This window comes from Miniopterus schreibersii (genome assembly GCF_964146895.1).
Source record: "Miniopterus schreibersii genome assembly, chromosome: 6".
In the NCBI taxonomy this organism is placed as follows: domain Eukaryota; kingdom Metazoa; phylum Chordata; class Mammalia; order Chiroptera; family Miniopteridae; genus Miniopterus; species Miniopterus schreibersii.
The window spans coordinates 54004123-54027998 of NC_138107.1; the positions used below are offsets into that span (position 1 = coordinate 54004123).

A 23876-nucleotide genomic window follows, 5' to 3' on the forward strand; every position below is an offset into this window, starting at 1 on the left:
TGACTAGTAACCTTAACGTTATTTGGTACTTTTATATTACATGTCAAAAGACAATAGAGTGTCCTTTGATTTCATGGAGAAAGACTCTGTCACTAATGAAATTTATAAAGCAAATCATGCACTGATTTTTAAAGAATACTCTTGCAAAAGGGAAAATAAAAAAGGGAGACCCTTGTAGCCTATTTAGCTTTCTGTGTGGTAGCGGTTGACAAAAAATTCCTTTGCTGAGATTTCACTTTATTTGAGATGAGTCATGTTAAGAGGCATCAACTGAATCAGAAAGCGATTTTAATTTACATTAATCTGAGCCACAAAAGGTCAATTAATTGTTTTCATTTTCAAAATCGTTTTTTTTATTTTAGCTATTTTGGGGCTTTACCTTTCAATATTTTTATATTAGTGTGGGATAGACTTTACAGAGGAATATGCTAAAATTGTGTTTCTGTTCATAAGCAAAACTGACTAATACCTTTTTTCTTATTATCTTTAAATTGCAAATGTCTGAGGCCTGTCATAATTTGATGTGTCATCCTGAGATTTAAATGCATTACAATTTTTAAACATGATTTGAAAAATGAACACGCCTCTAGGGGAGGTGGGTAGAGGCTGGTAGTAAATGGGCAGTGCAAGCGGAATTTGATTCATGCAATCTTTGCAAATAGTTATTGATTATATAAATAAGTAGTCTATGCTTCTCTTTCAGAACTTTGCAGAAAACACCATGAATGAACTCCTTGGCTGGTATGGCTATGATAAGGTTGAATTGAAAGATGGTGAAGATATTGAATTCAGGAGCTACCCTACAGATGGAGAGAGCCGGCAGCACATTTCTGTTCTCAAAGGTAATGACATTTAACGTCCCTTTGTTCATGCCAAGAAGGATTTGACTATCTCAACTAGCCAGAATTGAGTTGCTTTGGGACTCATTCTATTGATTATGCCAATGGTTGATGTACATCCCCAGCCCCAGAAGCGCTTTCCCATAAGCAGAATCCCACAGAATATAAGAGCACAACATAAAACAAAAGTAGACACAGCCTGGTCTCCTTCCAGCAATGGGAGAACTAGCTAGACAAGGGCTGGGAACCTTAAGTGCTGTAGTCATGCCCACAAATTGATAGAAAAGGGATGTTTACTAACTTCTCCTAGTTTCCTAAGCCCTGGGATATACGAATTGCTGAGGACTGGTGCTTTCTGTGGAGTGAAATGCTCGGTTTAGATTTTGAGACCGCAAGAGAATATCATGGTTACTTTGGTAATCCCCCCCTTTTTGTGTGTGAATTCTAAAGGATAGTCCTATTGCTGTTTTGTGTCTAAAGTTTTCTCCCTTCCCACATCCCCACACCTGCGAGTAGGGTAAGTAGAGGAGTAAGAGAGTAGTGGATGATTGGATCCTGGGTTACTCTCTAAGAAGTTCCTTAAAGCCCAGCGAAAGGGTGGAAGTTAGAGGCTTGGCAGAGCTGAATTCACAGTGATTCTGCTGGTGGGAGCAGTGCCAGCTCTCCCATGAGGGAGCTTAGAGCCATGGGTGAGTGTTGGTGTGGATACTGAACGTACGAACCTAAATTTGGAACGACTCTTTGTCCAAGAAGAGGAGTGTGTGAAGAAGCAACGACCCATTTGGGAAACTTTAATAAAATGCGGCTGAAACGAATTGTGTCGTCACTGGCAGTGTGGCCAGTATTTGCACTGCATTCAAAGCTCTGCTGGCATGCGGTTCTACCTGTCCGTGCATTTTGTTTCCAGTCTCTAAAATAGCACTTTTCCTTTTTATACGCCAAGCCACGAAATGTAAATGAGCTGTCCTGCAGGCATGTGGAATTGAACGTACGTGACAGATTTTATGTTAAGCTTGCTATGAAATGGTACACATCACGTTATGGCAGTAGTATCAGTTTCACTGTAAATGAAAAATACAAGTTGTGAGTTCATATTCTATAAACTAATAGCTCATAAAATCCTTGGTCTAGGTAGTAATCTTTCCCTCCGGGGACAGGAGGGCCAGGATATGCGACTAGAAGGAAAAAGTTGTTTTCTATGGTTGAGTTTTTTTAAATGATTGACATGCACAGATAAAATTCACAAAGTTCATATCATTGTAAGTTTTCTTTATTTTCATTTTTGTTCCTTTTTAATTGATATTAGTGGGTTAATTTAATTGCTCTACCCCATGCAACATTTGTTCCTAATCATTTGTTTCTTTTCATATTGGTGCTTTTGATTATATTATGAACCACGTTTATAATACACTGGGACCTAGTTACAGTGCTCGGTTAGGGGGGCACTTTTTAAGCTGTCTCCTTGGTAGACAGAGCGATGCCTGCTATATATCACTTTGTACATGGAAAAGGTTATTTCCCTCTCAATTTTCTATGGGCTTTTACAGTGCTGAAATTCATCATCATGATACAATTGGGATGTTAGTTATCATAGTAGGGCAAATTATAAAGGAGCCCATTGGAAATTTATGGTAACAAACTTGGATGGTCTGTAGAGTTCTAGTAAAGTGTTTAGAAGTTTGCCAGGAAAAATTGTTTTGTTGCATAGCTGTTTCACTTGAGAAAACGTCGTCATAAGGAAAATAAGTTCATTTGTCATATTGAACATGGTTTTTTTTCTCTTACAGAAAATTCTTTGCCAAAACCAAAATTACCTGAGGACAGTGTTATTTCACCATACAATATAAGCACAGGCTATTCAGGGCTTGCCACAGGAAATGGACTCAGTGACTCACCCGCAGGGTCAAAGGATCATGGCAATGTGCCCATTATTGTCCCTTTAATTCCGCCACCTTTCATAAAGCCACCAGCAGGTAAGTCTTTACTGGGGTTTCCAACAATAGTGACTCATAGAAAGTTGTTTGAACTATCTTATAAATAATTATCAAGCTCAAGTTAATTTTGGAAAAGACTCTTAGAAACTTTGTAGATAAGAAATGTTAGTGCATGTATTCTTTAATGCAGCATCGCTATAGTAAACAAACCCCCCAATCTATTGCTTAGACTATAAACGTTCAACCTGCAAGGGACTTTTTCTACCACTGGCTACAAAAGTTATTTTCCTTCTCTGAAATAATCTGTTCAAAATAAAGATGAAATAATTTTAAAAATAAGATATATACTGACAGGTTAGCAAGAAAAAAAGTAACCATGGTTGGTGGTGTCTTGAGGGTGAGGTCTCCTCCATGGATTTCCGTAGGAAGGGGGAGTTTTGTAAAGGCTGTGTGGCAGCTTTGTTCTTGAAAGTTCCCTCTTCTAAATCCACTTAAGAAACAACTTAGATTACCCATCTTTTCCATAGAGTTCTTTCTAATTCCTAGGAAGCTCTTTGAGACCTTTAAAAAAAATGGAGATCTGAATTTCACTTGCATGAAAATGTATTGAGTTCTTTTATATTTCTAGAAATTAGATGGCAGTGCATTAACCTGATGGCAGTGGGCAGAGCACGATGTGATATTGCAAGCTAGGTTTCAGATATGTTCCTCACAGAGAAAGAAGTTCAATAATATTGTATCTGGGTTGCTGTAAAATGTTGGAATTGTGCTAGAAGACTTAATTGCTACACTGGTTTATTTTTTTGTATATTGAATTGAACAATGATAAATACTGAGTTTTATAGCAGTAATTAGTGTGATTTCCTAAAGCTAATAGTTGTATTTTTTTTAGGGAAGGTAGGTGTTTGGCTCTGTTTCCACAACAGTGAAGGTATTTGTAGATATGAATTCCTGGGCTTATGTTATAGATATATTGTGCCATATTCTAAGTGTTAATAACATTTTATTTCATGGTATGGATACATTCTCTTATTGGCCTAGTGTGTGTGTGTGAGTGTGTGTGTGTATAATTTTTTTAATATATCTTTATTGATTTCAGAGAGAGGAAGGGAGAGGGAGAGAGAGATAGAAACATCAGTGATGAGAGAGTCATTGATCGGCTGTCTCCTGCATGCCCCTGACTGGGGATCAAGCCTGCAACCCGGGCATGTGCCCTGACCAGGAATCGAACAGTGATCTCCTGGATCCTAAATTGGTGCTCAACGGCTGAGCCACGCCTGTCCGGGCAACTTGGTATATTTCAGCAGTAAGTGTCCTTTCACACTGAGGTCCTCAGATATGTCATCAAAAGACATTTACCTGTGAAAGTCACTTGTAATTGTGTTTGTCGACTAATTACTAATATAATTTGTGTATCATATAAAATTTGCCTTTTTAATGCCCTATCCTCCTTTGATTGTTTTGTGATATGGAGGGGCCCAAATTTATCTCCCAAGGGCCAGCTGAAAAGAAGAGGGGTGACTAATTTTATACATGTGACGTTCATGTTTGAATGTATGCCCAGTGACTTAGATGAGTGGTAGTGATGATGAGGGTATCATTAAGGCAGTGTGACTAAGTGAAAAGAACACAGCCTTCAGATTCAGACAAATCTAAGCTTTGTCACTTGCCAGCTCTGTGAACATGGACAAATTACACAAGCTCTCTTCTCCCTAGTTTCCCCATCTGCTAAATGGGGATTATAGTTCCACCTCAGGGGATTTGTTGTGTCCCTGAGATGAGAAAATGTATGCAAAGCTATCTAACATGGTCCCTGCCATACAAAAGCCATTTAATTTTTTCTTTTTTTTCTTCCAGTTTTTATTCAGCCCTAGAGTGATCATGCACATGATTTGTGCATAAAAAGGTGTGCATCCAAATGCAAATTCCCCTCTAAGATTTATTTGAGCAAAAGCAAACAGCTTTAGAAATTAGCATAGCTGAGGCTAACATGAATTTGGCATGCCAAAAAACCTGCCCTGGAGTTTCCTGCTGAGCCAGCCACGTGGAATTCAAGCACACAGCTCCTATTTAATTCTAATTCCACATCAGATCAGGAAATAAATATGCAAAGGGATAGAGGCCAAAAACTGAGCCTTGGAAGTCTTAGACGTTGGAACTCTGAGGAATTCCAAGCCAGAGCAACCGAACCCCAGCGGTTTTGTGCTGTCTTCCATGCAACTCCAAGGCACTCATCTGTTCAAAGCACAGTGTGGAGGACGTGTTTAATTTTCTGTATCTGCTCTACACCAGACTCGATCCTACTCCCGGGTTCTATAGGAAAAGACAAAGATGCAGAAAGGTCCTCCGTGTTCAAGGACCTTACTCTGTTAGTTCCTAAGCAGAAATTTACAGGAGAGATGAATTTTGATTTAGTCATGTTGTCTAGATCGGGGGTTAACAACCTTTTTCTATATAGGGCCAGGTAGGAATTAAGGCTTTGGAGCTGTGCTGTCTCCATTACAACTGCTGGACTCAGCTGTGGTCACAGGAGAGCAGCCATGGATGATATGTAAACAAATGGGCATAGCTGTGTTCCAATAAAACTTTATATTAAAAAGGCAGTGAGCAGGGTTTGACGGGGGACCACAGTTTGGTAACCCCGGCGTGAGGGTAAGACTGGTAAAAGTCTCATGATAAGTGGAAGGTGAATAGTGTTTCTAAGAGTCGGGCTGTGAGCTTTGCCAAGGTCCTCTGTGGAGTATCGTGACAGGAGCAGTGAGGATCGGAAAATAGTGGGGTTTTCAGGGTATGTGATGAGCTCTGACACATAGTGGGTGTGTCACCAATATTTGCGGAATAAATGACTGTTTAAATTGCTACTGCACATACATGAGACAGTGCAGGCTACTTTGTTGTTGAATTAGTACCAACCTGTCTGACCTTGACCATAGTCTCCCAGACAGTTATGTGAGTAATTATCCATGGATAAGAAAAGTCCACGGATTATCCAAAAACTTCTGTCTAGTTAATCATTTCAATTCTTTCTTTTGCTAAAACTTTACCAGAGTTATTATTCAGGTTAATAGAGTCGAGGCACACTTGCTGTCAGTGGTACAGCCATATGCAGGTTGACGTGGCTTCCTGAGGGGAACTAAGAAATGGTAGAATGCCTAGAAGCAAAAGGCCCCTCGGTAATCAGCCCCTGAATAATTTAGAGTTGACTGTATCATGCAAGTGTCCACCTCTCAGGATAGGGAAGATGAGGATCATATATATGCTTTGGATTCCTGGAAAGAAAATAACTATTAGTGTTCAAATTGTTGTTGTTGTATTATGAACTGTGACAATTCTGTGTGACAATGCTAATAATAGTACCTGTGTTTGTATTAAATCCTTTACAGTTTATGAAATTCACTCATACTTGCTATTTTATTTAATCTGATCTTTATAGAACCCTTAAATTAGCATGTTAAATAGTATTAAATAAAAACTGAAGCTCAAATTGGTTAAATGGCTTTCTCAAGTCACACGGTTTCTAAGTACTTGAGCCAAGACTAGTACTAAGGTCGTCTGTTTCCTAATCCAATACTCTTTTTAATTTAAAGTTGCTCTTTTAGCATATTTGTACAAAACTTCCCTAGACTGTATCCAAATAAGAATACTTATTAATCTGCTACTTTAGATTCAGTGACAGGGGATGCAACTTGTTCCTGCTATTTTTTAAAGTCCACATCTTTTGGGAGACTCAGTGAGTTCTCTCACCCTGAGAATCAGTGGTTTTGTGAACTGGGAGGACCTAGTAGGGGTGAAACCTCAGTTTGGTTTGAAAGTGAGTGCCATCATAAGTAAGGCAAGCTGCTGCTTCCCTGAGGTGCCAGAGGGCCCTGGTCAGGCCCTGTTTGGTCAGGCCCTGGTTTCAGCGCATGTTTCCTGTGCTGGGGCGGGCTCACCACTGGACCCCGTCCACATTTGGCAGGCCGTGGCCCAGTGGAATACTCGTGATTGGGAACATGGTTGATACCACAGACTCTTGGATCTCCACTCTCCTTTTGCACAGCTGCACACAGAAGTGTGGGTGTAGCTTACTTGTGTGCCTGGGGAACTGCTTTTCTGTTCCTGCCCCCCCTTTTCTTCAGAGAAGGGGAACTCCCTGTACTTTGGTGATCGCCACAAGCATTGACCCTCCTTTGGCCGCACTTGTTTGCATCCGATTTCACCCGATTTCCGATGCTAAGCTGCCCTTCCCTGTTCAGAGACAGAATTTGGCCCTTGGTGTTGGCTTTGTGACATCACAGTTGTTACTATGGTAATAGACTTGTTATAAACACAGGATAATAGCCCCGATTTTGCTTTTTTTTCCCTCTCCAAGCAGTGAAGGGAACCATCACGGTCCTTAAATAAGAATCGCAGACTATTGCAGACTCTTGCAGACTCTAGGGAGTGGACAGAATAAGGCTCTGCCATACAGAGAAGCTACTAGACTAACCCAAAACTCTATTGTAAGAGCAGTATTAGAAAATAATGGAAAGCATTGACCAACTCTTTTTATGCAAAGATTCCTTTATTCTTTCAGTTTGAACGAATATGGAAACCTCTTTCTTTGCTAATTTTAAAAATCACAGCATGAGCATAGTCTGACGTGGCAGGAATATCTATCAGCAAGAGTTTTGAAAGATAATTCAGGTTAATTATATTGTAACCTTGCTGTAATTCTTCTCACATTAGAGATTTTAATATGAATTCAACCCTTCGGGACTTCATTCAAAGAGGATTGTGCTGGTAAAGGACTTTGGGCATGGAGTGTAAGAGCCAAGTTACAGTGAGTCTCCATCAAAACACTAGGCCTGCCCTACTCTCCTGAAAGTTTGACCATTGAAGTAAAGACATGCAAAGTAGATTTTAAGTATAATGTTTTTTATATTGGTCTTGTTGCTTTCCAAGTGAAATAGCACTCGGCTCCATTGATGGGACATCAGTCCTCTGGATGGTTGGGCAGGTTTGGGTCTCCCCACCTTGTCTACCTCTGGTCAAAGTAACCAGCTGGGACTCAAACCAGGATTTTTACATCACGGTCTTAGACTTGCCCTATGAAAACATTTTGCTCCCAAGAATTAAAAAAAAAAAAGTCAATAAAACTATTAGTCATTATTTTTGTTCATGAGGAAAAGATGAAATGCAGCAACTTTTTAATGAAAGTTTTCCTGAGCTCTGCTGCCGAAAACAGTGTATCTAGGAAACAACCCTTTAGATCTGAGTCTTTCCACAGGTTTTCCCAGAGGCTGTAGCTTGCCCATTATATACATCCAGAATCCCTCTAAGTCCCTGAATACTTTTAAATGAAATGACATGTGAAAAGAGGAGGGACTATATTTCTCTGGATGCATTTATGTGGCAGTTTTGAATAAAATGTTTTTTGCCTCAAATGACAGGTGATCATGTTCTGATCCCCACCAGGTCCCCCTGTTTGAGGTGAAGAGTAGGGCCCATCCATGCCGGACACACAGGTTTGTGTGGAGAGAGATGAGATCAGCCCCTAAGACCAGCTTGATTTCCTGTGTGCAGGAGCGTCTTGCCTTTCTTTGAAAACAATGACCATTTCCTGTCTTCCAGGATGGTTTGCTTTCAGTGAGCTTTCCAAATTTGCGTTCAGTCACAGTCATGGAAATATGATATATTTTTTCAGGCAAATCTTGAAATTCTTAAGGGGTTATAAGAGCTGGGCTCTATGGAACCATTAACTTCGCTGAGAATGTGGAAACATTCACGTGATCTGCTAAGCTCTGTGTATGAAGCTGAGTAACCCACAGTTAATAAGCATGTTACTTTTTGGCTCTTTTAATTCTTACATGGAGTCATACTTGCAGGGAAATGGGAATCAGAATGTGGTTTGCATTATGATCATTATTTATGTTATCTGTTATTCAATATTCTGGGGCTCGTGTATGCATGCCGTAGCCCAAATAGCCATTGGGAAAACAGGATTTAATCAGAATTGCTTTGCCACTTATTTTTGTGTCCAACTTTTAAAATATGATTATTAAATAAAATTACTTAGAGTTAATGGGATTTGGATGACTTACTATTTATGTAGCAGATACATTTCTTAAAAAAAAGGAGAGGTTCACTGAACCCTCAGATTTGGAGTTTTCCAAGTCACTGAGGACAAGGACAGGAGGGATTATGGTGAATGGCAGGTAGGAGTTGTTAATAACAGTAATGATATAATCTCATCGCAGCTAATATTTTTTGAGCACTTATCAGGCAGGCATTGTTTAAATAGATGATCTCATTTTATTTTTTAAACAATTCTATTTGGTACTATTACTAACCTTGTTTTTCAGTCACTTATGTGTATTTACTGAATGTTTTTCACATTGTACCAGATAATACAAATACATATATCATCATCCCTGACCATCAAGAACTTAGAGTGTAGTTGGAATATAATCAAAACACCGTTATAGTTTGACTTTGGAAAGTATGATATAATTTTAGCAGTGTTTAGATGGTGGATGGTGCATGGTGCGGGTACAAGGGCAGTTAAAGTGGAGTAACAGAAGGTCTCCAGGCAGATTATCAAGATCTGCTATATTTGTACAGCTGAGAAATGAGATCTGAAACAATGTAGGCTAGAAGATGGTCATTTAAAATTCAAAGTGATTAAAAATGACACAAAAGCCTAAAAATGTTATTTACTATGATATGAGTCCTGTTTTATCTTTATGTAATTGGGGGGGAATCTTAAAAAAGTGTAGGCCAAATTTCAGCATGTTCCATCATTCTTAATGCCAAATGGAATGTAGTTTGAATGGAAAGATTACTAGAGCAAGAACCAGGAGACCTGGGTTGTTAATGCCAGCTCTGCCATTTACTGACTGTATAATCTTAGAGAAGTTACTTAGCCTCTCTGAGCCTCAGTTTCTTTGAAAACTGTATTTATTTAGGTAATCTATAATTCCCCTATATTTATTAAATCCTGATTTATGACTTGCATAGTGAATTTCCCACCTGATGTAATGATTTGAAAGGGTCTATTTTAATATGCCATAACATGTATTTGTTAATCGATTGAACATATTTAAAGCAAACTCAACTGTGTGTGTAATTATGGCAGCCAAGAGTCTGATGAAAGATTTATGCTACTTAGGACAGCTTTCAGTGATTGTTAATTTTTACTCTGGAAGAGTAACTTGAAATAATAGCTTTAGAATTTATGAAAAGTGCCAAAAATGTGAAATGTGAGTGAATAAAAAGATTATATCACACATATGTTACTAGACCAGATCATTTGATGTTACACAAAAGTAGTCATCACTGTGAGTAATTCTGGGAGTTCCTGCAAAAGAGAAGTCACATTATGTCTAATTTAATTCACCAAAACAGGGACAGGAAGAAATAGAAAACTTGAATAGTCCTACATCTATTAAAGAATTAAATAATTAAATCTTTTTTACAAAGAATATTCTAAACCCAGATAGCTTCAGTGGTAAATTTTACCAAACACCGAAGGAAAAAATAAAACCAAACTTAGAGAAAGTCTCTTAGAGAATAGACAAATAAAAAACACTTTCACTCATTTTATGATCCCAGCATGACCTTGGCCCCATCGCATCACAAGGGCATTAGGAGTGAGGAAAATAATAATTTAATGTAATTGGGTTACATTAAAATGGAAAACTTCTATTCATCACGAACATTGATTCAAAATTCTAAACATAATCAGCAAACCAAAGCCAGTGATACATTTACAAAAGGATGCTACATCATGACTAATTAGGATTTTTTTTGGGAGGGGATGCAGTGTTGACTTAAAATGTAAAAATCTGTCAATATAATTAACCACATTAACAGAATAAAATAAAACCTCATACAATATTCTCAATAGATGCAGAAACATAATTTGATAAAATTTAACACAATAAGTAATAAAAACTCTTGGCAAAGTAGAAATAGAATGAAACTTCTTAATATGACAAAAAATATCCATAAAAAACCTACAACAAACATCATATTTAATGGTGAAATATTAAAGCTTTTCTCATATTTAATGCTGAAATATTGAAAGCTTTTCCCCTGAGATCAAGAATGAAAAAAATATATATATCAACCTTGTATCTTAAAACTTTATTATAACTGGTGTTTTTGTAGCTGTCATAGGATTTCCTATGAAAACCTGATGTGTTGTTGGTGAATAAAAACAGGTTTACTTCTTCCTTCTCAAAAAAAAAAAAAAGAAAAAAAAAAGAATGAAATGAAGATGACCACTATCACCACTTCTATTTAATTTTGTCCAATTACATAGATAATGTAATAAGTCAAGAAAGATAAAAAATATAAGATTTGAAAGGTACAAATAACATTTTGTTTAGAACTGAATGCCTCCTCTACCGACAGACAGGCAAACATCAGAGATATTGTGGGTTTGATTCCAGACCACACACTAAAGTGAATATTGTAATAAAGCGAGTCACACGACATTTTTGGTTTCCCAGTGCATATAAAAGTTATGTTTATGCTGTTCTGTAGTCTATTAAGTGTACAATAGCATTATGTCTAAAAAAAAGTACATAGCTTAATTAAAAAATATTTTATTGCTGGTGAAGGGTCTTGCCTGGATATTGATGAAAATGCAGTATCTGCAAAGCACAACAAAGTGAAGTGCACTAAAACCAGGTGTGCTGATTATGTTTAATGAGTGCATTAATCAAGGTCTCTAACACTGCTGATACCCCCAAATCCATTATTTTTTATATACCAACCCCAAAAAATTAAAAACAAAGCTTAATACCATTTAAAATACCATTTAAAATATCCAAACCATTGAATACCTAGGGGGGAAAGTCTAACAAAAATATGTGCAAGATTTTTACACAGAGAACTATAAATATTGCTGGGAGAAATAAAAGAAGACCTAAATCAGTGGAAGGACACACTATGTTTATGGATTGGAGACTATTCTAAAAAGGCAGATTCTTCCTAAATTGATCCATATGTTTAATTCAATGCTATAAAAATCCTACTATGAAATTTTGTATAAATTGAAATGCTGTTTCTAAAATTGACATGGAGATGCAAGACAAATTGAAGGAAAAGAAAAACAGAATTGGAAAACTTATACTACCAGATCTCAACAACTATTATAAGACTATAATAATTAATTAATAATTAAATACTTTTATTTTATTATCAGTGTTCATTGTTGCTGTTGCTATTCTTCTTTAAACCATACTTTAAATTAGCCTTTAAGAATCCATTAAGCCATGCTGGTGTGGCTCAGCGGTTGAGCACCGACCTATGATCCAGGAGACTGAGGTTCGATTCCCAGTCAGGGCACATGCCCGGGTTGCGGGCTCAATCCCCAGTTGGGGGGTGTGCAGGAGGCAGCTGATCAATGACTCATCAGTGATGTTTCTATCTCTCCCCCCCCTCACTTCCTCTCCCTGAAATCAATAAAAATATATTTAAAAAAAAGAATCCGTTAATATATATTTGAGACATAAAAAAGAATACTTTCTGTTTCTCGTGTCAATTCTCTTGTTTTAATTTTTAAAAAATAAACTGAAATCACAAAATATGTTACATGTTGGAAAGGTGCATAAAACATAAATGTTTTCTTTTACAAGTAATAATTCTTATCAACTCACAGCTTCCTCCCTCCAAGAGGTAACCACTTTTGTGGTAATCATTGCCTTCTTTTCTTATACAGTTTTAACACCTAAGTATGCCCCACTCCCCCAAGAAATATAGTTTATTTTGCCCATTTTTGGACTTTAGGTAAATGAAATTATGGTAGCCTGCTTCCAAGATGGGCCCCAGTCGTCCTGACCTCCTGGTGGACTCTTCCTACATTGAATCTGAGATGGTCTGTCTGATGCACTTCTCAGGCTGCCATAAAAGGCTATTGCAGTTTCTGCCTGCTTCTCTCAGATTGTTCACTCTGAGGGGAGCATGAGGAAACTCGAGCAGTCCTGTGAAGAGGCGCATGTGGACAGGAACTGCAGGGCTCCAGCACCAACTTGCCAGCCATGTGACTGAGTCACTTTAGAAGCGGATCCTCCAGCCCAAGACAAGCCGTTAGATGGCTGCAGCCCCAAAAGACATTTGGCTATAACCTCATGAGCAGCCCTTAGCCAGAATTGCTCCAAACCACTCCCAAATATCTGTCCTACAGAAAACATGAGCAATAATAAATGATTTCCATTCCATTAAAAAAGACAATGAAATAATGATACAAGGATATACATATAAACCATTACAGTGGACTTCAGAAACAAATCTAAACTGATATTTGATTTATGACAAAAGTATTAGCTTGGGTTATCATAACAAAATACCGTAGCCTGGATGGCTTAAATAACTAAAATTTATTTTCTCACAGTTCTGAAGAATGTAAGTCCAAGATCAAGGTCATTGGGGTTGGTGTTTGGATTGTCTCTGTGGGTTGCGGATGGACATCTTCTCCCTGTGACCTCACATGGCAGAGAGAGACAGAGAGAGCGAGAGAGAGAACACATGCAAGTTCTCTGGTGTTTCTTCTTAGAAGAGCTCTAGTCCCATTGGACCCTAATTAACTCTCAAAGGATCTGTCTCCAAATATCATCACATTGGGACTTCAACATATGAATTTTGGAGGGACACAAACATTGAGTCTATAACAATGAAGATGACAATGTAGAGCAGTGAGGAAGAATAGTCTTCAATAAATGTGCTTATGGGGAAAAAGTATGCAGATTCTTTACTTCACACCATTCACAAGAGTCAGTTTTAGATGGATTGCTGATCTAAATATGACATACAGAACAATAGAACTTGTAGAAGAAAGCCTAGGAGAATATATTTATGATCTTGGGTTGGCCAGCATTTCTTAAACTATACACTAAAAGCACTAACCATAAGAATAAGGTAGATTAAATAGGCTCTATTAAAGTTAAGAATTTCTGCTGATTAAAAAACTTCTTTCAAAATACTGAAAAGGCAAACTACTGAGTGAGAGATGTGTTCATAATGCATGTTCCACAAAAGACAAATATTCATAATATATAAAGAACCCTTATTAAAAAAGAAAACAGCCTAATAGAAAAATGGGCAAAAACAATAAACAGGCACTTCACCAAAGAAAATATCCAAGTAGCACATAAACATATTGAAAATTATTTAGTCTCAGTCAGCAGGGAAATAAAAGTTAAAATCATAACAAGGCGCCAGTATACAAATGTTGGCTGAAATGAGTGAGACTGACCATGCCAAGTGTTGAGGAGGATATGGAGCAACTGAAACTCTCATACCATACATTGCTGGTGAGCGTGTAAATCAGCATAACCAAGCTTGAAAGCTGATTGCCAATATCTGTTAATGCTGAACATATACATATCCTATTATCCGATAATCCCATCCTAGATACGGACTCACCACAAATGTGTCCATATGTGAGCCAAAGACATACAGAAGAACCTTCACAGTAGCATTTATTTGTAATGGCTAAACACAGGAAACAGTCCAAATGTTCCTCTACAATAGTTAACATGGTCTCCTGGGGGGTTCCTTGTATGGGCCTAGGTGGGTGAGTGTAGGCCTTGAAGTTGAATGTGAAATTGTGGGTATAACACATATATATCATTCGGGGAAGAAGACCCTTGACTCAAAAACACTGAGTCCTTGACTTAGAGACCTAGATTTCAAAAAAATGTATTTTAACTACTCCTCCTGATTTAAGCAACTAAACCTCAGAATGTAATTTTAGCATTTTTATTTTATATCTAGTCTGCTCGTAGCTTTGTGAAATTTAAATCTTACCATTACTTATTATTAAGGTATTATCTAATTAAATGAAATATATCATGGTAAAGCCTATAAATTAAGTTATAGGCATAAGGCATAAGTATCCCTCACAGTGGTCTACTTGTGAAAGCTGCTTTTGATATGGTATAAAGTGGAGAGAAAAGAAGGGGCACTGGGGAGTGACAAAAATAAGATACACAATACACCGTTGGTTCTTATCAGGCTGTGCCTCCCAGGAGATATTTGGCAATATCTACAGATATTTTTGGTTGTCACAACTTGGAGAGGGGGTGCTACTGGATATAGTGAGTAGAGGTGAGGAATGCTGCTAAACATCCTGCAATGTACAGAACAGCCCCACAACGAGGAATTACCTGGCTGAAAATGTCCATGGTGCTGAGGTTGAGTACCAGGCTCTGTAGTGATGACAGCTCTGTGTATGGGACACCTCTAGTGCACCACTCCAGATCCTCTTGGCCCACATCTCACTCCAGTGATTGCTGTAGCACTTTGACAGCTTAAGCATGTGCATTCTGAAAGCGCCTTGCCTCACGCCTGACTCTAGCTTCTTGCTCTGGGGCTTCCCTGATATGGCAGCATGGACATCGTATAAATCCTTTCTGCACTCACTCACACAGGTGCAAACCAGAAGTGTGGGGAAGTTAACACACCAGAGCAATGGGACATGAGAGTTGATGAATAAATACTTTTTCCTTTGTCCCCTGGGTGATTGGTTATAAAATGTATTTCATAAACTCTGAAGAATGTCCTTTATGATTGAATACCAGTCTCCCTTAGTGGTGGCCAACTCAATAACACATTGTTCTGTTGGCTTTTCCTCCTTTCCAGGGTCATTCCCCTTGTCCCTCACTCCTGCTTCCTGGAATCACATGCCCAGTAGACCACCTGCATGCAAGTCTTTGTCTCAGATTCTGTCGTATGGGAAACTCAGGATAAAATACCATGTGTGGAAGTACACAGTGAAAGATCAGAAATTAATGGAAAAGAATATAAAAAATTAGAATTTTATGAATATTCATGTCTTCCCTTTTAAAGTCAAGCATAAATAAATAATAAAGGAATAAAGAGAGGGTGCCAGATTCTTGGTGGTGCCAATATTGGGGAGCTCAAAAAGAGCCACTTCTAAAATTGTCCCATTAAGCCAAAGAATTTTCTAAGCCTCTTATGATAAGGGTAAGGGGCACAGTGGTGACTATACAGAAGGAACAAAAGGCAAAACATTAAGCCAGGGGTTCAAGGAAAACAGGAAAGGAAAAACAATATCCTGTGCCTAAACTCTGTTAAATGGATCATGTTATTTTTCCAGATCTAGAATCCTAGAATTTTAATTAGAAGGGACCTAAGAGATCATTTAGCTAACTACCCTCTTTTACAGATGAAGAAAATGAGGCCTGGAGAGGTTTAATGACCTTCTCAAGGTCATTCAGTTGGATTAATGGCAGAATCAGGGCCAAAATTCACTTCTGAAGTGGGGACAACATCTAAACATGGATTCTAAATCACACGTGTCTGTGATTTAGAATTCCTGAGGCAGTCCAGAAATTCTCTTGGCATTACCTACACTCTTTGGCAGCTATGACCTAGCTAGAATAATACTTTCAGAACATCCTGCCTCAGGTCACCAAGGAGCTGAGATGCTAAGAGGAAATAAGAGGAAATGTCAGCTGTGCTTTCCCTTGCCTGTAGAGGATGGCTGTGTTTCTGAGTTAACCTAGACTTGACTGAACTATTTGCTATTAATTATTTGAAGTTACCAAGTTTGGTTAAGAGAGAGAAATGATGATGAACTTCGTGACTCTTACTATTTTAGGGATAGTCCCAGTGCCGACTTCTCAAAGTTCCTATAAAATTGAGAAGACTTAGTTCATGGACTTGGCCAAGGAGAGTGGAAATAACGATTGCATTCTGTTCTGGGGCTTTAAGTGGTGTTTCCCTCTAAGGAAGCTTTGTTCTGAGTGATTACTGAAGATAGTGCCCTTGGCTTTTCCTGCTCCCCTGCCCCCACTAGACATCCAGTCATTCAAGGTACACCTAGTAAGGATTCTGCTTTGCTTCTTTTTATGCGGAGGCCCAGAGTAGACATTACATTGTAGTAAAAAAGACAGACATAGTCCCTGTCTTAACTGCCTCACAGTTTGGTGGAGGAGACATATTAGAAAAAAATCTCAATTAAGTCTGAAGCTGATCAAGTTCAGAGTGCTGTGGGATCTGACCAGGTTTGGGGTCAGGAAAGGCCTCCTCCCTAGGGTGAGGTTTAAGATAAGATATGAAGGAGCAGTAGTATATGCAATTGTTCAGGGATTTTGAGGGTGAGGGTGAAAAGCAGCACCTAGAAAGGCTCAGAGTGGAGAGAGAGACTCAAGGAAAGTAAAAGAATCTAGAGTCCAGAGCGTAGACAAGCTGAGAGGCCGGCCTGGTCATGGGAGCCATGGAGGCCATGCCGAGGAGTTCCAACTTCTTGAGGGCAGTAGATGCCACTGAGGGGTTTTGAACAGGTGACAACAGTGATGAAATTTGCGTTTCAATAAATTCCCTTCTTCCAGAGTGGAGGGAATGGACTGGATGGGAGTGAGATAGGAGGCCATATGTAGTATGGGCAATAGGTGTTGGTGGTTTCACTGAAATAGAGAGCAGCGAACTCCATGAGGACGGGGCACCTGGAACAGTGCCTGGTATGTAAGTAGGCTTGATAAGTATTTATTGAATGAATGAATGAATGAATGGGTATATTATGAAAATATTTAGAAGGACCTGGTGATTAATCAGAATGTGGTAGGCAAGAAAGGGAGAAGAGGCAGGAAAGATGCCAGATTTCTGCTAGCAGGTAACTGCATGGATGGTAGGGCCAGCAACCGAGAAGGGAAACACAGTGAAGGGGCAGGTTATGGGGAGAGGTGTTTGTGCAGCTTTGGACATGGCAAGTCAAGATGTCCGGGGCAGTTGGAAATAATGTAAGAGCTACCTGTTGAGTTGTAAATCTGCATTTTATGGATAACTGGAGTCACAGGAGTACATAGATGATATGAGCCAGGGGGAATGTGATGAAAGAAGAGAGGAGGACTCTGAAAGATCTCCCATTGGTGTGGCCTGCCCTTTGCCCATGGCTGGGCTGTTTGGCATGTTCTGTCTCATCGTAGTCCTGAGTAGGGACTGGCATAGGGCCCTTTCAGACAGTCCCTCAGTCATTACTGATTCTCATTCAAGAAATTTAAATAAATATTTCAAAATGGGAAGAATGAAGAGGGAAATAAATGATCTTGACAGTGTTCCAGTGGGTTCACCTGGTTCTTTTCACAAATTTAGTACAATGAAGTTCTTACTCTTCAATCCACTGAACTTGTAGTTCTGGGCATGGAGAGAAGAGTTGCTGAGAAGGAGAAAAACAAGTGCTTCCTGTGAGCGCTTTAACCCTTCCAGGAGGCCCTCTGACCCGAGTCTCTAGCCAGTCACTTCACCTCCCCTGGGATGGTGGCACCAGCATGGGATGCTCCTTCGCAGGAATGGCTAGAAAGCCGAGGCGCGACTTGGCCTGCTGGTCAGTCGCTTATAGCCCCCTTTGTCGTCACCATGAACACCTGGCTTCTGTGATCTCCTAGTGGTGACAGAGCCCTGGGAGAAGGCATGACTTTTGCACAGTCCTTTTCTACTGCGTGTTGGCATTTTACACCAGGGGCAGCCATAGAAAGCTCCTTGAGGGCTGGGATCATGTCTCTCTTGTTTGCAGTATATTTCCAGCTCCTAGTGCAGTGCCTGGCACAAAGTTGAGTAAATAAGTGAATCCTTTGTCTGCAATTTAAATTTCTCCTTTGGGGAGCTCTGTCAATCACTGTGGGGCCCAGTAAGTGTAATGAATGGGACGGCCAGATTTTAGAAGGGGAAATGAGCCCTTCACGTAAACAGTAGGTGCTGGGAATACTGTTTTTGCTCTGACATTCTGTATAAAGCAGCTTGACCCTTTAGTCCTATTATGCTGCTCTTGTCTTTCTTTGGAGATGATGCCCCTGTTTGCAAGGCAGGGGCTTGGAGTTACTTTTCCAGCAGTGATGGCTTCGCTGGTGCCCCTGTTCCTAATCGTGCATTTGTCAGCAGCTGCGGGGGCTCAGTGAGTGGCCTTCAGCCGCGTAGGACAGAGAGGTCCAGTGGAGAGCAAACCCATGGTTGCAGCATCACTGTCCTAGGGCCTCTTAGATTGGTCAGAGTCAGATCCAGGGCTCAGGGATGGGGGACAAGATTTTACTTGAGCTCTGTCCATGACAACCACCCAGTGAACATGAATATTTCAGTGTCATGAGCAGTATTACTCTCCCATTGCCTTCTCATGGATTTTTGCCATTTTGTCTAGGACAGGAAGAGGGTGCCTTCTCTATATTTGATGCAGATAGGTGACACCACAGGGTTTTGTGTACCATGAGTGTCTTAGTCCAGTCTGGTGTTATTTATTGAGGACTGGTAGGCACTGGTCAGCACACCCAGCATTGGCCACATGACTGCAGGCCTTGTCTCTCTGCCCAGTGCAGACAAAGGAGACTCCTGGCAAGAAAGATCCAATTTTGGGCAAAAGAGAAGAAACCTTCCTGATAATTATGACCCACGTGGAAGTGCCCATGCTTCAGTGCTAATGTAGGGCAGTGGGACAACATGTCTCAGGGAGACTTTCTCAGAAGTCAGTCTTGTGGATTCTCTGTGAAAAGACATGTCCATGGTCCAGTTGGTGAAAAACAGCACCCTCGATTTCCCACTTGAAGATCATACATGCATTATACATACCAGTTAAAAGACTGTTATTTAACTTTGCTTACCAGTGTTTTCCACACATATATTAAAAATCAACCATTTAAGTATCCCATGGGATTAGTGTTCTGTGGCATGTGCTTTGGGAAATGTTGCATAGAGGACTCTGGGTTTTCCTTACCCTTAAGTTCTACCTTTTTCTTATTCCAGTTCCTTAGGGTAAGTACATAGAAAAGACAAACTTTCTACAGTGAGTATTAAGAAGTGGAGGTGAGGTTGGCAAAGAGGTTTACAAGAAGTCATCCCTTCACTGGCAAATCAGTGAAATGGTGGGGAGATCATTCAAGTTAATGCTGAGGAGCTGCAGGCACGTGAGCTTAGTGTCTTGTTAAAGAATCCAAGTCAGTGTGATGGTCGAGAGAGAATTACTACTTTGTGACTTTATGACATCTCTCCGTTTGTTTTTCTTCTTTTCATTTCCATTGTCACTCTATAGTTTTGGAACTTCATCTCCTTTCCTCTTAATCATCCACCCATCCACCCACTCACCCATTCATCTGTCCACTTACTCACTCAGCATAGCTTAAGCTCTGCTGTGCGAGAGGCACTGAGCACACAAAGGCGGATGAGACATGGAGCCTGCTCTCACGTTGCTTACTGAGGCTTCTAGATGTGGAACAAGATTCCAGTCTTTCCAAGTTCTGATACACGCTACTGGAGGAACATTTCTCAACACATCTCTGATCCCATCGTGCCCTACTGGGAAATATTCCGGAGCTCCGTGTTACCCGTGGAATAGAGATGAGCCCCTCCTGCCCCATTCACGGGACTCCTTGCTCAGGCCCCACCAGCCCCAGTCTAACCTCCTACTTTTGCCTTCTCAGAGCCTTGGCAGCTGCATGGCTTCAGGAGCCTTCCCATCCTTGAGCCTGTCTGCCACTCCCTGGCTCCTGCTGTTCCTTCTCGTGAACTTTCTCCCCCTCCAAAGCCTTTAAGACCTAACTCAAATGCTGAGTTCTGTGAGCTCTAACAGGTTTCTGAACCTCTCTTTTACCACATTCTGCCTCCCACACACTTTTCTGTCTGTTCTTTTGGGAGCAGAGCCCTGTCCTGTTCAAGTCAGCATTCTTGACCAGTTACCTAGTGCAGGGTCCTGCATGTAAATATTTAATTCATTCTGCAGTCACATCTTTTACATCTCTATCTCTATCTCTATCTCTATCTCTATCTCTATCTCTATCTCTATCTCTATCTCTATCTCTATCTCTATCTATCATACATATATAAATAATTTAAAATGGCTAGAAAATTGAAAATTAATTTAAAATGTTATCATTTTTTTCTGTCATTTTGTGTAAATGTGCTGCTCATTTCTTTAACTTACTGGAACTAATTTTAGTTTATGTATAGAGATTTAGATTTTATTTTGGTGTTAAGTACTACTCTAGTTAGAGGGGTGCAGACTATTTAAATTTTAGAAATCACTTCAAATAATTTCATTTCCAAAAGAAAAATAGGGATAATTTTAGGTACTACAAAGAGGTTGTATGAACCTCTTATCATTTAATTGCATCTGTCTTTTTAATTAGCAGTAAGTGCAATAAAATTTTATTAATTCAGACTGTTATTTGGCCATTTTTGATAGTTAAGTCACCAAGGTGGCATACATTTTCAGTTATTACTATGATTCTTTTTAAACGAGCAAACTTCTCAGGCACTGAGATCCACCCATGTGTGGATAGTTGATGTAATAATTACAAAGAATTCCCATCTATTAATTACAGAATATCTGGCAGTACTGTGATATATTTGGCAACACCTTGTCAACTATTAATTCAAGTTAAGTAATTTTTCAAAAGAATAACTCTTAAGTGAAGCTTTTATTAAGTCTAGTGGCTTTACTCTTAAATAGTCTGAGTTAGTGAAATTTAACCAGTTACTGGGTTTTTCTTTGTATTCAGAGATAGTGGTTCTAGAGATGCCATACATGGGAGGGGATATAATTGAAGTGACTGGTGCCTGGTCATCTGGGCCTGTCCAGATTACATACAGCTGACACCTACCTTTTTCTTATGGCTCCAATTGCCAGTAATTCTGAGGAAGGCTCATTCACATGTAGAATGTTCCTGCTTTCTCTCATTTGATCACCACAGCTATACTTAGGGTGAGCATTACTATCCCCTGAGTGACTTCCCCACGTCACACAACTAGAAGGGGCAGTATTACTAATGTCCTCTGTCTGTCTGTCTCTGCACTCCACCACACTGTCTCTCAAATAATAGTGACTCAGGTTTGCAAAGCAGTGCATATCTGTTACCTCACTTGCTTAAAAAAAGTCACCCCCTTGAGACTGTAGCAAGTGGATCTGCCCGTTGCTTTTCTCTTCTAGTGATCCCTGGCTATACGCTATTTCTCTCACCTCCTTCAGCTTCTACCGTGCTTTATAGTCCCATCTAAAAGGGACTCTGAAAATATTTCACATTGTGCCACAGTATGTTCAGATAGCATTTTCTTCTGTCCACTCTGCCTTCACTTGGCTGCCCTCAGCTTGTTATACCTGTTGGCCCAGGGCTAGACATAGCAAAGTAATGACCAGAGGTGTCTTGTGCCCTAGTGTCTTCTGTCTCTGCCCTCCATCTTCCTCATTAGAACCTATACTCAGCCTTTCTCCCCACTCTCTGTGAAAACTTTCAGAAAGAATAGCTCATTTTAAAGCATAAATCATTATTGACAAATATATATTGAACCTTCTTGCTTTTAGGGAATTTGTGTTTTAATGAGATATAAGCAATATTTAGTCAAAGAAAGTACTCTCTAATGGTAGAATTTGAGCAGTAGAGAGATAATTTTTGAAGCTAGGATATACTTATTGGGGTCTTTGAAATTACAGATGTGATTCCCCACTTGACCCACATGGAAAGTCAATCTCACCCATGTCCTGCTGTTGATTCCCCTCCTTACAAAAGAGAAAGCTGGGAAGAATGTGGGTAGAATGACTGCATCCTGAGATCCAGGTGTTACTGCTTCTTTCTCATCATTTAATGTTTAAGCGGAACTTGCTGGTGAAAGTTCAGATAGACTGTTTGTAGCAAATCCAAGTCCCATAGTCCACAAGAACTATAGGCTTATAGTGCAGGCCTTTAACTTGTGTGGGTTTTTTTAAAAAAAAATCAATCGACAAATATTGATTAACACTTCAGCTGTCTCCTCAAAGACGTTTTGACCTTTTTTATTCCATTTTCTTTGTCTGTTAGTGTGTCATGGAACAGTGTCCTGTGTAAGTAGCAGAACCCGTGAGAGCTTTCTGTTCTTTCTGTGGAGGGAAGTCTGTGTAGAAGGGGTGCCATCTCCCATGCTTAGAAAGGCTGTGCACTTTAAGGCATAGTGGTCAAGAGCTTGGGCTCTGGAGGCCGACAGCCTGGTCTTCATCCAGGCTTTGGTATGTACTGGCTGTGTGATCTGGAGCAAATTACTCACCTTCTAAACCTCACTTTCCCCATCTGCACAATGGGGATAATGTTAGCATCTGCCTGGGGAGTGGTGGTTGTGTGATTAAGATGGATTTAAAGAATTTTGCACTGTGCCTGTCACCTACTAAATACTGAATAAGGCCAGCTATGACTACTTCCCTTTTGCTCAGGGTGCAAATTTCCTCTGGGTATCCTTAAGTGTTCACATCTAGAACACAGGACACTGTATAGGACTGCATAGGACTCTGTGAAAACTTTTAAATTGGACTTCCTTAGAGTTTTTGGAATTGAATTATTCCAAAAAAGAGCTGAAAAGAAAGCAAACTTTAACCCTAGTTTCTTGCCTGCCTTCCAGGCTGTGTCTTCATTCTGTTCTTGAGTGTAGCTGCTCCAACAAATAGATTGACGGGGTACTACCGGTGCCATGTTTCTCTTTCTCTTTCATGGTGTGAGAACTCGCTGGAGTCACTTCATACTACCTTGCAGCTTGCCTCAAATATAATTCAGGTCTTGAAATGACTATCTGGATATGTACATTCTAGGAACTATTGGGGGAGAGAAACATCACTAGCAAATATTTTCAGATTTCCCCCCCCAGTCTTGGACTCCCATGAAAGCTAAAAAGGGATGGTAAATCTATAGTTTAATCACTTGGGGTCCCTTACGGCCCTCCTGGTTGTGTTTGGGCTCTGGTAAGGTAAGCTAGTGTGCATGTTCATAGCAGATTCAAATGCCCCTAGAATGGCACTGACCAATGGCCACCCTTATTTTTAATAGTCATCAGACAGTGCAGTTTCTCAGACAACTTCAGCGGGGCATTCTACACTTCTCTGCACTGTAATAAGCAAAAACAATTTTGATTTCATCTTAGAGTAATTAATCTGAACTTCTCCTTCTGGGATGTAAAATAGACTAATCTTCTATAGTTCTTTGAACATTAGATTGGAAAGAAAATGCCCTAAACAGTTTGCTTAATTAAATCCTAAAGAGGTGGTACAAACTTCATGATTAATTGAAACATGCATATTTTGACTGATGCATATTTATATGACATTATCATATGATAATTTTTATCATGTTATACAAACTATTTGGGAATGTGATTTGATGCTATAAATATT

General features: G+C 39.6%; 1 protein-coding gene across 2 annotated transcripts in view; it reads left to right on the forward strand.

Moving 5' to 3' along the window:
• SOBP (sine oculis binding protein homolog) overlaps positions 1-23876 on the forward strand; it is a 152840-nt gene that overhangs the window by 13442 nt on the left and 115522 nt on the right. For both annotated transcript variants that reach the window (XM_081141587.1, XM_081141588.1), the window contains exons 2-3: positions 704-842; positions 2627-2812. In XM_081141587.1, coding sequence (XP_080997713.1) covers positions 704-842; positions 2627-2812 — 325 coding nt within the window. The remainder of the gene's footprint in view (positions 1-703; positions 843-2626; positions 2813-23876) is intronic.